The sequence below is a fragment of the Pyxicephalus adspersus genome, chromosome 10, assembly GCF_032062135.1.
Source record: "Pyxicephalus adspersus chromosome 10, UCB_Pads_2.0, whole genome shotgun sequence".
NCBI classification, from domain to species: domain Eukaryota; kingdom Metazoa; phylum Chordata; class Amphibia; order Anura; family Pyxicephalidae; genus Pyxicephalus; species Pyxicephalus adspersus.
In genome coordinates this window covers 47,164,506-47,185,538 of record NC_092867.1, presented here as the reverse complement: position 1 = coordinate 47,185,538, position 21,033 = coordinate 47,164,506, and the positions used below count along the sequence as shown (strand labels likewise).

Here is a 21,033-nt window from a genome sequence, read left to right as displayed (position 1 = left end):
AGGTTTGCAGAGGGCAGTTGGGGTGTGGCAGTGCTTGCATCCATAAGGTATTATGTTTGCGGCTGGTGGTGGTTTTTTGTAGGTCCATGAGAGTTAAAAGATTGGTAGACAAGGAAAAAGGGGGTGGAACCCATCAGGGTATGGCAATCCCGATGAAGCTCTACATGATATTGAGTTTGTTGTGGGGCCTAACAGAGAGATTTGGATACCCGCTAACTGTCCCCGAGCCAGTGTGGTAGCGGCTGGGGGCCCAGAGGGTAAGTGGACCTAAAAACAGGGTGAATAAGGATTTGCATACTTGAATCTTGTTGTTAATGTGTTATTGCTGTGTATTAAATTAAAGGTTAAGTTGTGTTAATAAAAAGGGCTGCTTTGACCTATTTATCCCAATAAAGTGGTAGCGTGTTTATTTCAGGTTTTGAGGTATATAATGAAAGGTGTGGGATAGATTAGTGGTAAACGAGCAGCGAATGGCTTCCTCAGCTTAACCCTAATCATGTCTTTTACACCTGAATTGCATTTTTTTCTGCAGAAAAACAACTGGAAATGGGTCCAAGTATAACAATAAACCCTTTTAATGTAGTAATCTTGTGGCCTCATACTTTCTCTACTCTCGGATTTCTTTTATCTTCATAATCTACAGCAAGGTGGTACAGTAAGCAGTATTATTATTATTATCATCATTATTAGTCTATTTAAAATGGATTCTCTGCAAATATTAATAAAGGTAATTAATTTGCTGATTTCTTTTGCACTATTTGCAGCATACTCTAAATTATACATTATTTTGTTCTAGTGATATTTTGCAGGCTTTGCTGCTTTTGACAAGCTTATTGAAACTGTTTTCTCTAAGCCCACCCTTTGGGAGACAGTCTGAGAAAACGTCACCTTGGCAACCAGGCTCCATCCGAATCCTTCCAGAGAAAGACACACACACACATGCATACACGCACATATACATACATCCTAACAGAAGCACCTCATACTACATATCTCGGACCATCAGGTGAGAGATAATTGTGGGGTCAAAGTGGTGCACATTAACCCTTTGTTGCTGTTATTTATTTCTAACCTCTTTTACCATAATGTGTAATTTTTTATTCTTCATGAAAGAAGCATGTATATTATTTTATTGATTGCCTTATAGGACTATAGCCTGCATTTTTTGTTTTTTTTCAGTTTGCATCTCCTTATTCTAGCCATAAAACCAATTGGTAAACAATATACATACAATCATATTTGTGATCTATGAATGAGGACAATACAAATGCAAATTTTTCGTTCACATTCGTGATATTCATATTCTTTTAGCTGCGATCATTGCTTTATTTGGTTGTTGAGATGTAAAATGACATAAGCTTGATCTCGATTCGCCATTTATATTAGAGAATGCTTTTGGAATTGCATTAGCTTTCTTGTAGACCTTATGCAGGGCATTATGTAACACGCCTGAATTAATATTTGCATTTTGATCCTTTGACAGTTTACTGACCTGTTTAATAGATTATTTGTGTCCATGATATTCACTGCATTTTAGTATCCATCTACAACTGCAGTATTTTAAGAGAGCATGTAATATGATGTCATCATAAACCCTTTGTGCAACATTGCAGATTCATTATACTGGCAGATTTCATTATGAAATGTAAATTCTCTGTGTGTTTACCTGTGAATCGTCATAGATATGTGAAAAACCTAATATCTTTAAAAAATCTGCAGATTTTTGATTAAAAAAAAGGCTGTATATATAGATTGTAGCCATTTATTGATCATTTTTCATTCTACTATTTGTTGATTTATCAGTAAACTGAATAATCTGGTCACTTTTAGGACCATATTAGTTCTATTTCATAATTATTTATTAGGCAGCACATTGTGGCAGGCCCTGATTTGCAGTTTATAAGCGTTCTAAAAAGCAAGAAATGCCAAACCTTTCTTGAGTATTTTTGAGCTCCTAATGCTCTGTAATGCTGTTGCCAGTAGCACAGGCTGATGTACAACACATATCTAATTGGTCATATATAAACGTGAAACTGTTGCTTTGTTTTTTGAGCAGGCAAACACTTTTTTTAAATAGTGCCAAGGATATAGGTAACGTACTGGAACGAATTACAAATAGTGTGTTCTCATAATCTAAATAGATTTAAATGCAGGTTTTTAGGTGCCATTGATTAAAACCAGAAGGTTTGCAGGTACCACCAGTCCTAAATAAAACTCCTACTCCTACTCTGGTGTTCTTGTTGATATTGATATGTAATTGATAATTATTCCACTATAAGTAAATAATTTACAAGTGGTATTGATTTCAAATGACTTCAGGTTTGCTCAGGACTGGCCAACCCAGAAAATTTAGTCCAGGTCTAAATTAAGTTTCTAAGATCCCAAACATTGAATTGCAAAATCTGCAGGTTACTTTTGCAAGTTGATGTCAAAGTGCATCTACAATGAGATAGAGAGTGCCCTAATGTAAAAGGTGCCATTTCCATTTGTCCACTGGGTGATGACGTGTTCTTTTTAATGCACAATAAATGCACAGCACTTTCTAGTGGACAAAGCCTATTTTATATCTTCAGTATAGTCACCCATCTCATTTTACACAGAACCATGAAAAAAACACTTATATTAAACAATTAAATAAGCAAATTGTTTATAAATATGCCTAACATACTGATGACCAGTTATTTAGAATGCCTAAAAAAAGTCAAGAGGGCAGTACCAGTTTCCTAAATCAATGGTATACTTGCTTAATGTTTGCCTGTTGAAAAAGTCAGCTATATCCATACTTTCTTTTTCACATAACTGTATATTCATATTCTCATTACAGAAGCTAAAAAAAAATTTGGTAGCTGAGATGAGGGATCCACATATTAAAAAAAAAAATATGTGGGCAAAACCCACTGCTCTAACTGTATTCCAAGTGCAAATCTGTCTTAAATTTATGTTGTGAGCTGTGCCAGGCAGAAAGATGAAATGCTTAGTTTGCTTAGATTACTTGAAGAGAAATTAGGGTGAAATTAGCCCACAGCCTACAAGGCATATTAAGTCCCTCATAATTGATTTAACATGCCTTGTGCAATGTCAGACTCTTTGGCAAGTAGAAAAGTGAGCAGCACAGTAGTGACATTAAAAACCCTGCTCCAAATCCTGTGAAACTAGTCAGAGGCAGCAGTTCCTTAGATCTAACACTGCAGATTTGCATTTATAAGTCTGAATTGCCTGTGTACCTTCCCATACTAGGAAGTTTTTTTTTTTCAGGAGAAATTCAAGACATAAAGGAACATTTGCTAGGGAACTGATAGAGGACAATACAATTTCAAAATCTTCCTTATAGCTTTGTTCAGACAGTTGCAAGTGTAGCAATATGCATTAAAGGAATGCACTCCTTACAGCAAACAGACCTTGTAATAGAGGAAAGGTGTTTGAAATTACAACCAGGAATGTGAACTCATGGAAACAAATCACAATGTCACCAGCACTCTAAAATACAGGATTCTTGCTTTATTATATTAGCACTGTCATGTTGAATGTTGGAAACCCAACATTTAGGGGCCATGTAAGGTAAGGTTCCTTCCTCAAACCAACATAATGATCACTATATTGTCTTGAGAAAGTGACCCTGGCAGCCTCCATGTCTAACCTTTTACCATCATTTTATGACGCCTGCCAACTTGGATGTTCATGTCTCAAAAATTGCACTGCACAGATTTGTGCCTATTTAAAAAGGTATATTATTTAGTGCTACTTGGTAACTGAGCACATTTTACATCTTGTGTGAGTTATGCATATTATGTTGGTATAGAAGCAAACCTTTCTCTACATTTATTTTTCAGAGTTGACCTTCTTTATTTTGCATAATATAGCCTGTCATCACAAATCAGTTACTTTTCAGAATTTTACATTTTTATTCATTCTTGGCTGTGACTGGGTTGTGTTGTGGCACCCCCAGATCTGCTTTGCAGTTGTTTTAAAATAGGCAATTAGCCAAACTTGACTCATGATTCATTGACTTTAGCGGTATGTATGACCTCCAAACCTAATTCGGATTCCACCAGAACTATAGACCCATATCTTTAAATAATTTGGACTTTAAACTTATAGCCAAAGTGCTAGCCCATAGATTTAATAAAGGCCTCCCCACATTAGTTGATGGTGATCTAGTGGGGTTCATCCCAAACAGACAAGCTGGCGATAACATTAAAAGAATAGTTTAGCTGATACACTATGCTAAAAAAGAGCATCCATACCCTCCATGTTATTGTCTTTAGACATTAGGAAGGCATTTGACTCCCTGTTGTGGGATCACCCCTTTTACTTTTTGCAGAAATTGGGATTTGGTGAGAATCTACTAATTTGGTTTAAGACGTTGCACTCTAGTGTTCAATCACAGTACAGTAGATACCTCTCCTCTAGTTTCCCTATCACCAGAGGTACATGATAGGGATGTCTACTTTCCCCAATGCTTTTTGTTTGGCTTATTACCTTATTTGGCTCATTAGAATGAATCCTGACATTCAAGGATTCCAAATTGCCAACCACCATCAAAAACTTACCATGTTTCCAGTGGATGGTCCAACTGTTCTCACAAACCCACGTGTCTCTCTCCCCAATTTGTTACATACTCTACAGGAGTTTGTGTCAGTTTTGGGGTATCATTTTAAATGTTTCTTTATTGTACTTAGCTGTTAACCTCACTACTGATTACAGAACACTATTCCAAGCCAATTACCTGCCCTCTTGAAAATGTTGCATGGGTTATTATGACAATGGAAAGAATATTCTATGTCCTGGCTAGGGAGAATTACTGGTTTAAAAATGAATCTCCCCTCCAAATGTCTTTATTATGCACAAGTTTTTCCCATGCATGTCCCTCTTCACTACTTTATGGTCCTGCAGTCCCACATTCTGAGTTTTGTTTGAGGGGACAAAAGACGTAAAGTTGCAAGACAAACGCTCTACAGACCAAAAGCGTGTGAAGGCTAAAGTCCCACACACTTTCTCAAGTACTATCAAGCTGCCCAATTGGCCACGTTTACCCAGTATATCACTCTGGGCCACCTGTGCCTCCTTGGGTGACCTTAGAATCCCTTTTGTGTTCCCCGACAGGAACACTCAACTTATTATGGCTTTCCCCCAGGGTAAGAGTGAAGTCTGATAACCCCAATAATACCCATTATATTCTTATATTTGGAATTGTGTCGAGGGCCAGGAACCCAATTGAGCATGCATTTCACTTGTTGAAGACTAAACTTCGGACAGAAAGGCCAACAAACAAACAGCAACTGAAAGCCGCTGCAGTAATTGCCTGTCAGAGCATTAAAAAGAAGGAAACCCAGCATCTGGTGATGTCCATGGGTTCAAGACTACAGCTGTCATTGCCAGCAAAGAAATTAACATTTTTATTTAGCTTTTTAATTTGTCAAATTACTTTTGAGCCCCTGAAATTAAGTGATTGTGTAAAAAAGGCTTTAGTTACTCACATTTTTATGCAATCTTTGTGTTCAACCCATTGAATTAAAGCTGAGAGTCTGCAGTTTAACTGCATCTGAGTTGTTTCATTTGAAATTAATTGTGAAAAATGTACAGAACCAAACTTAGAAAAAAGTTGTCTCTGTCCAAATATTTATGGACCTAACTGTACATCCTAAAACTAAAATAAAGCAACTTTTAGTATTGGTGGACCTGGTAGTGTAGTAGAAGATTGAATGACATGCTTAATATTAAGGACAGTATGAAAGCTGCTGAAATATTTCATGTTTTTTCTACACTACCTGTCTCCTTGTAAAGAGATGAAGCTGTCTTTTTTTTTTCCTTATGAAATTTAGCAAATTCTTCCAAGCTACCTTGAAATCTCATTTTATCATGCAACATTAAACTATAGCACTAGGAAGGTGAACAAATTTGTGTGTGGATGTGTATTTTCACATTAAGGTAACTGAATTGACCAATACCCCATAATCATAGAATTACCTGAATTACCTATTCCCAGGATTATCCATCCCATACTGTTTATCAATTGATTATAGAAATAAGGATTTATTTTGATAAATAAGACTGGAATCAATATAACTTAGATAACGAATAAACAATTAAATCTGAAATCGTGATGTCATGGAGTTCCTAAAATCTGTTTTGATGAATGTTTACTTGTTAACTTTATTTTATACATGATCAAGGAGACCTATTTAAATAATTGAAAAAACTAGGCATGCATTAAATGCATGAATGATTATTTTTACATTAATGTGTATGAATGAATGTCATTGCACAAAAAACTGTCATGTGTTAAGGGCCTGTAAAACATGAAAACCAACACAGCATCTGACTACAAAGAGATATAAATTGCATCAAATGTGCTAATGAGATGATTAGTCAAGGTTAAGGTAAAGTGTAATATCTGGATTGCAATTTGCACGTTTTCATTTGTGCAGCTTGTATGAAACGAATTGCAAACTATACATTACCTTCCTGATAAATTACTCCCCTGTGACCCCCAGACGCTGCAAAGCCTAACATGTACATATGAAAGGTGTTTAGTCTTTTATATGACAAGGCCTCAAGTGTGTATGTTGGACAAATTGTTTACAAAGAATTTAGGAATACAGTGTATGTATGTGCAGTTAGCTTCTTATGTTGTGATCATATGCTTAACTGTGCAACAGATAGGCCGAACTATTGCAGAACATGGACAATATGGATTAATGGTTCCAGAGGGTCATTTGAATCATTACATTTTTCCTCTTGTAAAAAGTGAAGTAGAAGACCTCTGAAAACACCTTAGAAAGTAAAGAATGTAAAACACCAGAAAGAGACAACAGGGGAGGACTAAAGTCTTCAAGACGAAAGAACATCCCCAACCTAAGCCTGTAAGTGACACAAAGGTATACCCAGGACACTACAACCAACTGAACCTTGGAAAGAGAACACCCCATAAATAAGGGGAGACTGTCAAGGCCAAGGGAAAAAAAATCTTGGGAAAGGAAAGAGTACAGCACCAACAAACATGACTGTCACTCAGACCCAACAGAAGAGATCCAGCAGGACTAGACCTGAAAATAGTAAACCTTCTCTGTCCTGAGAGCCAACAAATCTGGGTCTACCTGGTCTTATAAATCAGTCAAATTGTAAAATCTAGGAATAGAAATAAAAAGAAGGTAAATTGAATGACTGCAGAAAGACAGGACAAGGTGAACATCCAGGAGACTCAACAAGTTATTGGTTACAGGTGAAAACTGTGAGGAAGAAAATAACTGATTAAGGGATTGGGACCGGTGTTCCAATGGATACTAGATTTGCTAAATTTTGCTGTAAAACCAGTGGAGATTGAGAGAGATAGAAGATCAGGCAATCAAAAAGGGTGCTCAAACAAGGGTTGAATTACAGGGGTTCCCTGCATCAACAGGGAAAAAGAACTGATCTCTTGAAGGTCAGACAGGTTCAATACTGAATCAGTTACACACAAATTCATATGAATGTGTGCTTAATAATAATAATAATAATAATAATAAGTATTAAAATATACCAAAAAAATGCACAATAGGGCTGGTGTTTACAGTTATAATTTTCTGTAAAATCAGGCTACGTATAGCCTTATAAAAAGATTCCCTGCATGTTGTTAAAAAATATAAACTGCTTACTATTATGACCTGCATTTATATATTGTATGTACTTCATATGCCCTCACAACTACCCTTGCAGTAGGGCTCCATACACTGTAGTGTTTGTTTTCATCTCCAGTAAAAAATATTTTTACTTACCTTTCTCTTTTAGATGCTAGAGCTCGTCTCTTCTTTCTGATGCATATATTTCTGAATCGATCACTCTGGGGAACAATTTTGAACAAATTTTTTGTTCACTTCAAATTTTAAGCTTATTTACACTAAAATAGGTATGCTGATTCTGAAGGTGCAGTTAGTTTTCTTCTATCATGTCAGGTTTTTTCTCTACTGCTTATGATAATGCGATTTTTGTAGCGTAGATTTGTATAGGCTATTCATTTACACGCAAGACAGTGTGGTCAGAGGTTGTGTGCTGCTCTACATAGTGAATAAGCAAAACCTATTTTTCTACTTACACACATACTACCTTTCTTTAAGATCATATCTGGCTCTGCTTTTTCTCATCGTAAGTGCCTAAACAACAACTATGGTATGGCGAGAGCCAGGAGATCATTTCAGTGACTGTTACTTCTGTATAGTGAAAATTTCAGGATATAACAGGAAAAATAAATGTAACATAGAGTATCCTAGCCTACCATCGGCTATACGCCCAGTGGCTCATTCAGATGAAATCCCAGTGCTGGTTTTCATTACACTAACTACCCTCTCTTGAAGAACATGATTATGGTGATGAACTAGGTGACAACAATGATGAAGAGTTTGAAATTTAAGAGGACTCTGTTCGTAAGGAATTTGATCAGCATTGGTTGAGTGATTTGGCACGTGATTTGGGACTATCGAAGAAGGCTTCAGAACTCCTACCATCAAGACTGCGTGAAAAAACTTAATTTAATTAATTAATTAGGGAATTAAGGTATCGTACTTATGAACCAAAGCAATTTCTTCTTTTTACATTTCTGTAGTACTTTAGACCTGACAATGGCTTTGTATATTGCCATAACATACATTCCAATCTATAACTCAACTGAATGGCCGCTATGCATCGATAGCTCAAAGCATAGCTTAAAGTGTGTCCTCCTTTACAATGGCAATATATTTGGGTCAGTCCCAATTGGCCATTCAGTTTCTCTATATTCCCACCTCTGCACATGAAACTGGGTCTGATAAAGCAGTTTGTTAAAGCTTTGCCAACTGAAGGTCATTTGAAAAAATAAAGGCTGGTGTGTTTGATAGTCCACAGATTAGGCAGCTCATCAAAGATGAACATTTCATCAGGACAATGTCAGAAGTCCAAAAGAATGCTTGGTTTTCATTCAAAGCCATTGTGAAGGACTTTCTTGGAAACACAAATAATTACACAGAGATTGTCCAGAAACTCTTGGAGAGCTACAAAATGCTTGGTTGCAATATGAACATCAAGGTGCATTTTCTGCATAGCCATCTTTCTAACTTCCCGAAAAACCTTGATGCAGTCAGTGATGAGCAAGGTGAACGATTCCACCAAGATTTGATGGTCATGGAAGGATGGTATCAGGGTAGATGGGATGTACATATGATGTCTGACTATTGTTGGAGCATCCGGCGGGATTGTCCTAACACTGAACACTCCAGAAAAAGTTATAAGCTTAAATTTTTACCTCATCCGCTTACCCGAATTATTTTCAAATGTTTTACTGTAAAAAAAAATGTCATAAAGTAACAATAAATGATTTGTATAAACAAAAGAAATTACAATAAACAGTACATTCAAGGTATTATTTCATTATTTTTTCATTGTATATAAAATTTGTATGTTTTTTGACAAAAATGGAGGGTACCCTGTATCCTAAAAACTGGATGTGATAGCAAAAAAACTGGGGGAATTTCTGGATTCACCACCCAAAAATTAGTAAAAACAAATGTAAGATCTAACTCAACAAAAAATGCGTTCCCCAGTGTTATCGGTGATCTCACTTATAATACATGACTGCTGGCCGTGCACTGTATTTGACGGTATCAGAGAGCTGCAGTTGTATAGGCCCTCCTGGTGGTTTTCCCTATTTCTGGCTGAACATTAGAGGGCAGCAGCTGCATTGTTAACTGCCTGCCAATATGGAAACTACATGTCCCATAATTTCCAGCATTATGTATCATAAATGTGAATATTTAGACTTATTTTTCTTTGCAGTGGGTGGCTACAACAGAATGCATTCTGAACTGAACATAAAATCTAGCAACAGCCATTAAAGATATGCAGTTCTCTGCAAAGTATAATTAAAACATAAAACACAAATTAATTAATAAAATTTTACATGTTTTACTACAAAAATACATGCATGCAAGTTGGGTGCCAAGAGATCTGGTTCTTTGGAAACCCCAAATTAGGACCTACAGTAGTGTTGCACATTTTCAGATACTGTTTGTTTGATATTATATTAATTTTTGTTGGCCTAAAAGTATATAAAAGGGGATTTAATGGTTAATATATGATAATTTTGGTTGTTTATTTCAAAGTAAAGGGGATTAATTAATCTTGGTTTGGTTTACTGGAAGATATCTTTAGAGCCAGGTCCCCTATACAGGCCTCAGGATTAGATGACAAAATTTTCTAAGGCAATACAAATTACCATTGTAACTTGCTCTACAGGTTTTATTTATTTTCTGCTTGCCTGTCCGTAAATAGAAACTCTAGGAGGAATGCTAAGTATGACTCAAAACATAATTTTAAAAAAATAGAAAAGTGAAAGTAAATATTACATTCGTTTACAGTACATGAGTTTTTTTAATGCTTTTAGTCTGTACTTTTTGTCCACAAATTTCTAGAAGAGTTTTCATAAACAGCCTTTTTTTGTCATTGCTTTCAGGATGGCTTTCACATAAAAGAGGATCTGAACTCAAGAAACTGTGTCTAGACAAAAATAAAGTAATCAGGGCAAAGGACTAATCACAAGCATTGTGTGTGGTCTTCTGCAGCTGATCTCCCCCCAATAGTAATGTACAATGCCTCTGCACACTCTTTGGTGGTTATCTTGGCACAGGTGGAGCTTTTGTTTCCACATGTGAGAGGCGCTCACCCGCAAGCCTGGCAGAGCCTGGTGACATCATGTCACATTTAGGAAATGCATGTACCCACGCTTGAAAAATGAGAGTGTGAGTGACAAACTCTAAGGCTTTTGTACTAGATACTGATATCTGTACAAAATAATGTTAGTGAATTTTATTTGTTTTTAAAAAAAATACTGAGGATTTTATATAATGCTGATTTTTTTCCTCTTGACAAATATGAGGAATAGAAATTACATAGGTTAAAATAAAATAGAAATCACATAGGTTAAAAATAAACACAATTCAAGTTCAAGCACCAAGGTCCAAGCACCAAGTAATTTGAAATAGAAGGACACGTTTGGATTGGCCACCAGAAAAGTAAATATGAACACACTTTTTTCTCTTTGATAGGCAATAAATATTTGTAAGTGTTACACTTTATACTTTAGTTAGTATGTTTGATCTCTGTAGATTTGGCACACCTTTTTAAATGGCAGTTACCTATCTCTGTTTCTCAATCTTGCTATCCTTCACCAGTGAAAGAAACATCATATAGGGGGCTCATGGGCAGAGTGCAAGCTCCCAAAGGTGCATGGGTTTTACTGTAATTTTGTAAATATATATTTGCAATAGTTACAATCTAACCTTGTTTTCTTTTTTTGTATGTATGGGGAATTGTATTTTTAATGTGGGCTTGTTACCATTGAGAATTTTCTTTAAATCCTGCTTTGAGGACACACTGGGGTGTGATAGCCATTGCCCAATTGGGCACACAGCAATTTAGTCTTGACAACAAGCCTAATCTTTCCTTTCTATACTAAAACTGTTTCTATTTTCTTTTGTGTCTCTTATAGTGAGATTACCTCCTACAATTTTTTATTTTGGGTTTTATTGCTGTTGCCACAGGAGATGCAGTAAAGGGAAATTACCCAACAGGAACACAATACCTACCTGACTTTCTGACGTTTTCACTTTGAAAAAAAAAACTTTAAAGGGAATACGATTAAAATTTATATTTTATGATAACTAACCAAACTTTTTTTATTTTTAGATTTTCTTTACGGTTAAGCTGTGCCTGACACCATGGTGCAGCTGGGGGCTAACCTGGCAGAGAAAGGTGATAATGAACAAGGTCTGGATGAGGACAAGGTGCCCTTTATAACACCTCTTGATGTTGACCAATTGGAGCAGCCATTTCCTGAAAAGGTTAAATTTGAACTATATTGTGGACATCTCAGCTGTCTTTATTGTTATTGTTAACTAATATATAAAATGCCATACATGGGTATTGCAGTCTTATTTTGAACTTTGTGAAAATCATTTTATTGGGTCCTTCTAGCAGCTATAAAGTACAGGTACATAACAGATCTGCAGCAGCTCCTCTTGCCTTTGCTACAGCAAAAAAAAAAACCCTGTTTTTCTGAAAGGAAAAAGTCTTATCATTTTAAGGCAGTGACAGAGATTGCCCACCTCTTCCTGTCCCACATACATTGCTAAGGTATGAAAACATTATACAAACATTATTGTGAGGAGATCAACCAGGGATAAAATTGAATTGGTCTCAACCAACTAGGGAGGACAACACCCTGGCCTGTATGTTTTCTTCATATTAATTAAAGAAAAGGGACAGTAGGGGTCACAATACATCTTTTTCAGGTTTTAACATTATATTGGTTAGGGCTTCCCTCATGGTGATGGGCCACTTGTAAATTATGTTTTGTCCATTTAATATTGTCCAGCATACAGATATGAAAAAAAAAACAGTATGTATCTCTTTATGACAAGCCTAACAGGGAGACATAACCATCTAAAAAATGCTTCTTTTCTATTCTAGGTAGAACATTGCTCACTCTTCTAACAGTGTTGGCACAAAGAAAGCAGGGTAGAATTTTGGTCTGATGTACACTTGGGGATTAATTCTGGGTGGGCTTTAACATATACACATCATAGGTCAAAAACAGTATACAGCAGTAGAAAAGAATGAAGTTAGCAGCAGTAATATTGATGTTCATTATATGATGGCAACAATTACCAATACAGAATAATTGCTAGTTTATGGGCTACACAAAATAGTGTTTATTCACTATAGTGAGTTTTGGTGGCCAATGCAGATATTCTGTTAATCTCTAAGTGTAAAAAAACAAGCAATACCTGAAAGAATGGGTATAATGACAAAGGCAATGAAATCTTCTTTCAGGCTCATTATGGGCCACAAAGCTGTCTTGTATGTGCATGCTTATAAATTTTAAATTCCATAAAATCAAAAAATACAAAGTTAAATTCAATCTATTTTTTACATTTAATCTCTTTTTCTCTAGTTGATTGTAAAGACTCGGACAGAATATCAGCTGCAGCAGAAAAAAAAGAGGAAGATTCATGTGCCAGGAATAAAACGACTGAACATAAACTTGTATGATGAGGTCTCTGAAAAGGTCAAGGTATTAACTTATTAAATATTTCTGAAAGTGAAAAGCAATCTTGGTTTTTGCGATGTATTTGTCTTGCTGATGTGCCCTTAATTCATGATAATTCAACATGTTGGAGACCAAAGCCTGGTAAACCTGTCACAATCTAGAGCAAGTCAAAATAAGCATATTATAAAAAAAATCATACACAAACAATACTTTTACTGTATACCTCATGTCTAAATGATTAGTTGATTAGGTGTGGTAATACTTAAAATTCACTGAATACAGCCTTTGTCTATGGATATTTTATCAAATTAGTGTAAATTTCCCTTATTTTTAAATTATGAATGTTTAAATTGTAGGTAATATATTAAGTGATAAAGGATCAAACTCATTTCTTTCTAATTGTTTCAGTTTAGTTGACCACAACTACTTATGTTTTGTATTTAAACATTTAGAAGTTTGCATTCTCTTCCTTTAAGGAATTGAGTTCTGAGATTACTAATGAAAAAACAAAGTACCTGTGTGTACCTTCCATTGTCTCTGTTCGCAAAAGCAGAATAATATTGACTGTTTCTTACTATACTATACTATAAATGTTATATATTTTGTTTCTTTGACTCCTTAAGCTTACTGGTCTGATCCTGATTACCATGGTTTTTCTGGCTTGTCTTCTGATGCTGGTGATGTACAAGGCTCTGTGGTATGAACAACTCACTTGTCCTGAAGGTTTCATTTTCAAGGTACTGTGACAACATAGCCCTTAATTATTGCAAAACTTTCAAGATTAATATATATCTTTAAAGCCCTAATGTACAATCCTAGTTAGGACTTCCATATATGAGAGGGTGCTCAGATGTTTCTGGCTTTGCCCCCTTCCAGATGAAATAGAAAAATGAGTATGGGGCATATGATAGCCTAATATCTTAGTATGTAACTGTCCAAATATCAGGTCTTTGAGATTCTTAAAACTGTTTTTTCTTTTAGTGAGAAGCTGTGATGGCAGAGGCACAAGCAAGTTTCACGTCATTGGAGTTACGGGCCGTCATGAAGTTTTTGTTTCTCCAGGGAAAGTCAGCAAAGGAAATTCACACTAAGATGTCACAAGAAGTGTCCTTCTTACAGCACTGTCAAAACCTGGATATCTCGTTTCAAGACTGGGCATTTCACCGTTGAAGATGTGCCCCACAGTGGGCGCCCCCCAACCTAATCTGACCCGGCAACCTGCGATGCTTTCCATGAGCTGAAAATTGAAAACTGCTGAATAACAGCAAAAAAGATAGCCCAGATACTTGACATCTCACTGGAGCGTGTTGGGTTTGTTGTCACCACTATCCTAGACATGCACAAGCTTTCAGCGAAGTGGGTGCCGAAATGTTTGAAAAGTGATCAGAAGAAGGAACGAGTTGAAGTATCCAGAGCGTTTTTGGACCATTTTGAAGCTGCGCAGGACTTTTTGGCTAGGTTAGTGACTGAGGATGAAACCTGGCCATACCTCCATACCTATGATCCTGAAACCACAGAACAGTCAAAGGAATGGGGCCACAGCGGGTCTCCGCAGCCGAAGAAGTTCCGAACCAAGAAATTGGCCAAAAAGTCATGGCGTCCATTTTCTGGTACAAAGACGGTATTCTGCTGGTGGACTACCTACCTCAGGGCTCTAGTATCACCAGACAGTATTATTCTAACCTCCTGGACCAGCTGAAGGAGGCAATTAGGACGAAACGCCGTGGAAAGTTGACCAAAGGGATCCTTTTTTTTGCAGGACAATGCACCTGCGCACATGTCCAACATTGTGGCTGCCAAATTGAACACCCCGGGTTTCCAATTGGTCCACCATCCCCCCTACACACCTGACATGGCCCCGTTTTGAGGACATTTCTGACGTCAAAGATGCTGCTGAGAGCTGGTTTGCGGCCCAACCAATGTACTTTTTTTTAAACGGTCTAGAAAAGCTGCAACTGCGCTGTACCAAGTGCATCAGTGTCAGGGGAATATGTTGAATAAATGTGTTATTTCATAACTCTGGCTAGCTTCTTTCTGGGCAAAGCCAGGAACTTCTTAGCACCCCCTCGTATTACCAACATCCTTCTTTTCAGTAAGCCTTTTCTACCAAAAACTTGTATTGCATTTTCTTTATTTCTTCAACCATAACTAATTACTTTGCTTTCTTTCTTTGATTTTTAGCTGTTTCTTATTTGCCCTTGCCTTTGTACCTTGTTTTTGAGTGAACAATAAGATCCAGCGACTGTTTAGACCAGTGGTCTTCCCAAAGGCCTATTGTTCCCTATCATCATTAATATTCCACACCACACCCTGCAATTTAGGTCCCAATAATAAAAATGCAGGTTGTTGTGTAGAGTCCATGTTGCTGAGTTCTTTTTGCTTAATGCTGAAAAAAAAAAAAAACTTGGTCATGTGACTTTAAGGGCTCCATTTATAAAATAGGGAATCTGACATTCCCTCAAACATTCCCATGTGGAGAACCAGTTACTGCTATTGAAAAACGTGGACCTAAGTGAGTGCATTTTTAAAACTCATCAATAGTTCATAGGTAGTACAAGGCTTAATTTGGTTCTGTGATTTTTGATTTTGATTTGATTTTCGCAGATTGCTGTAAATTGAATGTTTGTGTTTTTTTATTTGTTTTAAATAAGGTGGCTCTTGGCCTCCAAGAATATTGATGGCCAAGATCATGTTACTTTATAGCCCTAACAAATGTATTAGGTGCCTTTGACAGCAGTGTGATTATTGGGTATTGCAGGTATGAAAATATTCTACATACATTAATGTGAGGAGATCAACCAGGGATAAAACTGAATTGGTCTGAACCAACTAGGGAGGACAACACTCTGGCCTGTATCTTTTCCTCAGAATCATTAAAGAAATGGGACAGTAGGGGTCACAATACGTCTTTATCAGATTTTAACATTAGTACGGTTAGGGCTTCCCTCACAGGGTGGGGCATATTCCTTGTTAAGAAACAATGATTCAAGTACATTATTATTATTATTATTATTTTTGTAGCAGCTTCATATTACGCAGCGCTGTACAAAGTCCATAGTCATGTCACTAGCTGTCCCTCAAAAGGGCTCACAATCTAATGTCCCTACCATAGTCACATGTCATTTACACAGTCTAAGATCAATTTGAGGGGTAGACAATTAACCATACTGCATGTTTTTTTGAATGTGGGAGGAAACCGGAGTACCCGGAGGAAACCCACGCACGGGGAGAACTTGCAAACTCCATGCAGATAGTGTCCTGACTGAGATTCGAACCTGGGATCTAGTGCTGCAAATGCCAGCGCTAACCTCTTGAGTCACTGTACTGCCCACATTGATACAGTTACCTCGAAAAATGTGGTACCAGTAACAGAGAAAAGACCTGAGGGTTTTGGGTAAGGAGTCTAATTTTTCTTTGACTAAGGTTGGAATATTAGAGAGATCAATATTAGCAGATTTGGCGGAGTAAGTAACAATCGATTAATACAAATCTGTAAAGAAGTTAAAGGCATCAACAATATCAATAAAAGAAGTACGTGGCATCCCAGAGGTTCTAATATATTTAGGAAAGAGGTGAATTGTATTATGACCCAGTAGGGTAGGCCAGTAGTTTAAAAAATATGCTTCCTGTAGACATTTTTCTTGTTGGGGTGTTTTGAGTAGCCAGTAATTGTAACTAAAAAAAATTAGATGTACAGAGGGCTTCAGCTTACTGCATGTTAAACTTGGAGGTTGATAGAAGATATGCTAAATTATTTCTAATGCTACTGATGGAAGCCACAAATGAGCCTCTCATGCTCATGAAGGTCTTAAATGCACCCTGCTTGAGTCTATTTGAATTTTCTAACCAAAAATAAGTGCTATCTTTAGAGGATGTTTCTGTACCTTTTTCAACCAAGAGCTGTTTAGTCTTCAATAGCATATGTCTATAGGCTGGAGAGAATACACTTTCATCAGTGAACCTGAGTGATCCAGCAAAATAGATCTGGCCCAGAATTGAAAACATTGCATCTTTGTGCTTTTTTTAATAGAAACTTCTACTTTTTTCTGATTATGGTATTATGGTAGTAGCTAAAGGTAATGTCAGTTTAGTATGGTACTAGGTAAAGGTAATAAAAGTCACAAAAGGGATGGAGCTGAAGTTTTTACCCCCAAAATTTCTTTTCTGCTCGAAGCATTATCTTAAAGATCACATGCTAATCAGTGAACCTGAGTGATCCAGCAAAATGGATCTGGTCCAGAATTGAAAACATTGCTAACAAATAGCAAATTACTTTTAAGAAATCCATTTCAGGTTTGTTGGATCACTCAGCTTCACTGATGAAAGTGTATCCTCTCCAGCCTTAGACAGCTTTAATAAATCAGGCCCTTTTTGTGGTAAGATTGTGAGGGATCAGTTACTATAGGGTACGGAGGTAAGGACGTCAGGTAAGGAGGCCTCATGGAAAATTTTCACCATCTTGGGTGTGGTGAAAGCAGGCAAGTTTTTCAGTTGCGCTAGTATGCTGACCTTGCCCTTTTCTACACAGTTTCCTGGCTGCTGAGGTTTACCCATGGTGAGGATAAAAAGAAGGGAGAAACAGTTGCCAGTGGTGGAGATAAAGCTTTAAAGAAAAAAAAAAATTATAAAGAATCTCTTTTTAACATGAACCCTACTACATGATAACAGAACAAAATACTATTTTAAAGTGGGACAGTTACAAAATATAAAATATCTTTTACTCAAAATTTAAGAGGAATGCTTGTAACTTTTTATACTACTGAACTTGGTCATGTATTCAAGGCAGATATATCAAATACACACAAAAAATGGCATGCACACAGTACACGGGCCTGTGTAGAACCTCTCCTTGTACAGTTTGTAATGTAAGCATAGTAAAAATAAATAATAGGTTTAGCTATATGCATGCCTCCTCTAATTGCAGGGGTCTGCCTGGTTTCTTCCTGTGATCATAACCTTAAGATTTTATGACTATCATGGTGTTGTCCAGGACTATTCTCATTTAGACCTATAGTTTAAAACTAGTCATTACAAATTACATTCTATACTCTCCCTTTGTTACCTCGACGATCAAGACTTAATGGGAGTGCAGAGCTCTGGCTGCTCCTTCTGTATATGCCCTAATCTTGGGCATGCACAGAAGGGGCATTTTTCCACCAAGGGGAAGGAGATGCCGTTCTAACGCATGCACAGTATGCTACAGGACATGTAGCAGTTAGTAATAGGTATGCTTAAGCTTTGCTGAAAATAGCCTATTAATGAATAACTAAACAGAACAGTTGTAGGTCTGTAAATTACATATTTTTATTTGTGTATAAATGTGTGACTGAGACTTTTTTTTTTTAATAGCACAAGCATTGCTCACCTACAGATCTGGAAATGTATTATTCTCAGCAAGAAGCAGGACCACGTGGCACTCTATACACAGCAATCACACAGGCCAAGAAGACTCTTCCTGAACTGCCTTCTCCCTGGCTGCCAGTCATCAATGCCCTAAAGGAGGCAGAAAAAGCCAAAAGAGAAATGGGGGCAGCACAGCAGTGAGTTTATATAGCTAAGGGAAGGGGGGAAATTTTGTCAGATCAAGAAAGAATTAAGGAAAAGGGTTGTTTTTGGAAAGAGCAGGACGTTTTCCCTATCACCATGCACTACTTTGCCTGAAACATCTTCATGTAAAAATAAAAACTAGTCCCAGTTAGCAAGGTGTGTTGGAGATGCAATAAAGTTAAAGCACTTAATGTTTTGCAGAATGTCTTTTGTGTGGCAAGATTTCTTTAAAAATACTACTCATTGTTACAGTGAGGGAGCTTAAGAGAACTTGATAAAGTAAAATGTAGAGAAATAAATTCACATTAATTTAAAGATACAGTGCACAAGTCAATAAACAGAGTGATATCACAAGCCACTCTGTCCAGCACTTTAAAGACAGTCAGTACTCAATGTTGATGTATATTAATAATTTCTAGAATGCATTTTTTTTGTTTTCTTGGTGCGGGTATTTACATTTTTTGGTTTTAACTATATTTTATTATAAACATCATATTGTTCCCTGTTAAATGATGAAATGAAAATACTGATAATTAGGATTTGAAAACAGAACTGAAACCCTCATCAAGATCATCGGTGTAACACTGGTAAATCTCAGCTAAAATTACACAAGACAGCTAACAATTACACAAGAATTACATCCAATCTCTGCAAGAGAATTTAAAAGAAATCAAAAATTTTCCTGCAGGTGTTTAGATGTTTAAAAAATATAAATGTAGTTATTTCACATCAGACATTCTTAAATAAGGCCCACTGGGTCTGCTAATCCAACATAAACAATAGCAGGATATGAGTCCTAGTGTTGTAACTTGAACAGTATAAGGGCATGAGACCCTTCATGTTTGCTGTTTAGAGGGGATGTGATCAGTTTTAATCTTAAAGTGGAAAACAAATGTCATATTGTATTGTGAAATCATGGCATATCATTTGTATGCTACATTAAATATATATTACTTTTAACTGTACAGTTGCCTATGTTTGATTATTTTGATAACCCCTCTTTAGTTGTAGATACATTTATTGCAAAATTGTAGGTGTTTAGCAGAAAGGTGAATAGTTGATAATCCTATTTACTGCAGGTAAGGAACTGTATAGGGTTTTTACTGGCATCTTGGTTTGAATCTGCCAGAACTTCTGTCTGACATCGGTATAATTTGCATCTTTGTGCTTTTTTTATAGAAACTTCTACTTTTTTCTGATTATGGTATTGGGTAAAGGTAATGTCAGTTTAGTATGGTACTAGGTAAAGGTAATAAAAGTCACAAAAGGGATAGAGCTGAAGTTTTTACCCCAAAAATTTCTTTTCTGCTCGAAGCATTATAAACCTTAAACATCACATGCTAACAGAGTCTAAACAAAAGAAAAAGTTAAGCTTCTGGTCTGCACCAACCCCATTCCCTCTTGGCATCTGAATCCAAAATAAAATTTCAAAATAAAATTAAGAAATACCAAAAGTAATTTCAGGCTGGAAACTCAAAATATAGAAGCAATTGTTCAGCACGACAGCTGGACAACTAGCATTTTTTAGGGGTGAGCTGAGCAATGGCAGTCTATAATTTTCTTATTGAGTTGTGACCAGGAACATGTTTTTATTAGAAAACCAAATATTGTTACATAGTCAAGAAACAAAGCATCTGTGAGATACTACTAAAAACCTTCCAGCGGAACCTTTTTTTGCCTCATACCTACTCTTTACAAGAATTGAAATGTGTGAAAATCAATGGTGTAAAATTACCAGAGAGGAATAGGGAATATCATCAGACGAAGTGTGGTGTATTTATTTGCAGGGATCTCTGGCTCTGACATGTCTTAAAAATTAATTAAATATGGGGTTTTAATATTTTAAATATTGTTTTCACTGTTCTACTACACGATCAAAAAAAACCTATACAGATAGCTAGGGGTTTATTCATTTAGTTATACCAAAGTGTTACCCTTTTAGGGGGAACACTCTCCTCTATTGCTGTAATACTCCTTTAGATAACACTTGAGGTTGATAATTCGTATCGTGTTAGGTGTATTTGAAGCCTAGTACCCTGTTTCCCCGATTATAAGGCACTCTCTTATATTTTTTGAAATGCCAAAATATGCCCTGGGTCTTATTTTTGGGGGATGTCTTATTTTTCCATGAAGATGACTACAGTACACATTTATTGTTGAAAGTCACTCATGATCACTCATGTTCCATTGTCTTATTTTAATTATTTTTTTAAAAATCGGGGGTGGCTTACTTAATGGGGATGTCCTAAAATCGGGGAAACACGGTATACTGTTTGTTCTATCCTTCCTCTAGTTTGAGAGAATTAAACTTTGTGGTTATAGAGCCTTCATGTGTATTCCTCAATGACTGCATTTTGATTTCCAGAACATGTCCTTTCACGTGGGTGAGCTTAAATTTATGAAAATAATATATATTTTTAATGTTTGGGAAC

At 36.4% G+C, this 21,033-nt stretch overlaps 1 protein-coding gene across 1 annotated transcript; it reads left to right on the top strand.

Moving 5' to 3' along the window:
* The first annotated feature begins 882 nt into the window (after positions 1-882).
* On the top strand, positions 883-19,566 carry CALY (calcyon neuron specific vesicular protein). Its single transcript, XM_072424117.1, has 5 exons — positions 883-1,006; positions 11,692-11,846; positions 12,959-13,078; positions 13,678-13,791; positions 18,404-19,566. The coding sequence occupies exons 2-5, from the start codon at positions 11,724-11,726 to the stop codon at positions 18,596-18,598; spliced, it is 552 nt and encodes a 183-aa protein (XP_072280218.1). The 5' UTR covers positions 883-1,006; positions 11,692-11,723; the 3' UTR covers positions 18,599-19,566.
* The last annotated feature ends 1,467 nt before the right edge of the window (positions 19,567-21,033 follow it).

Coding starts and splice junctions, on each gene's coding strand:
- CALY (XM_072424117.1), top strand. CDS start 11,724: ATGGTGCAGCTGGGGGCTAACCTGGCAGAGAAAGGTGATAATGAACAA. Junction 11,847..12,958: donor AGCAGCCATTTCCTGAAAAG/GTTAAATTTGAA, acceptor CTTTTTCTCTAG/TTGATTGTAAAGACTCGGAC. Junction 13,079..13,677: donor AGGTCTCTGAAAAGGTCAAG/GTATTAACTTAT, acceptor TGACTCCTTAAG/CTTACTGGTCTGATCCTGAT.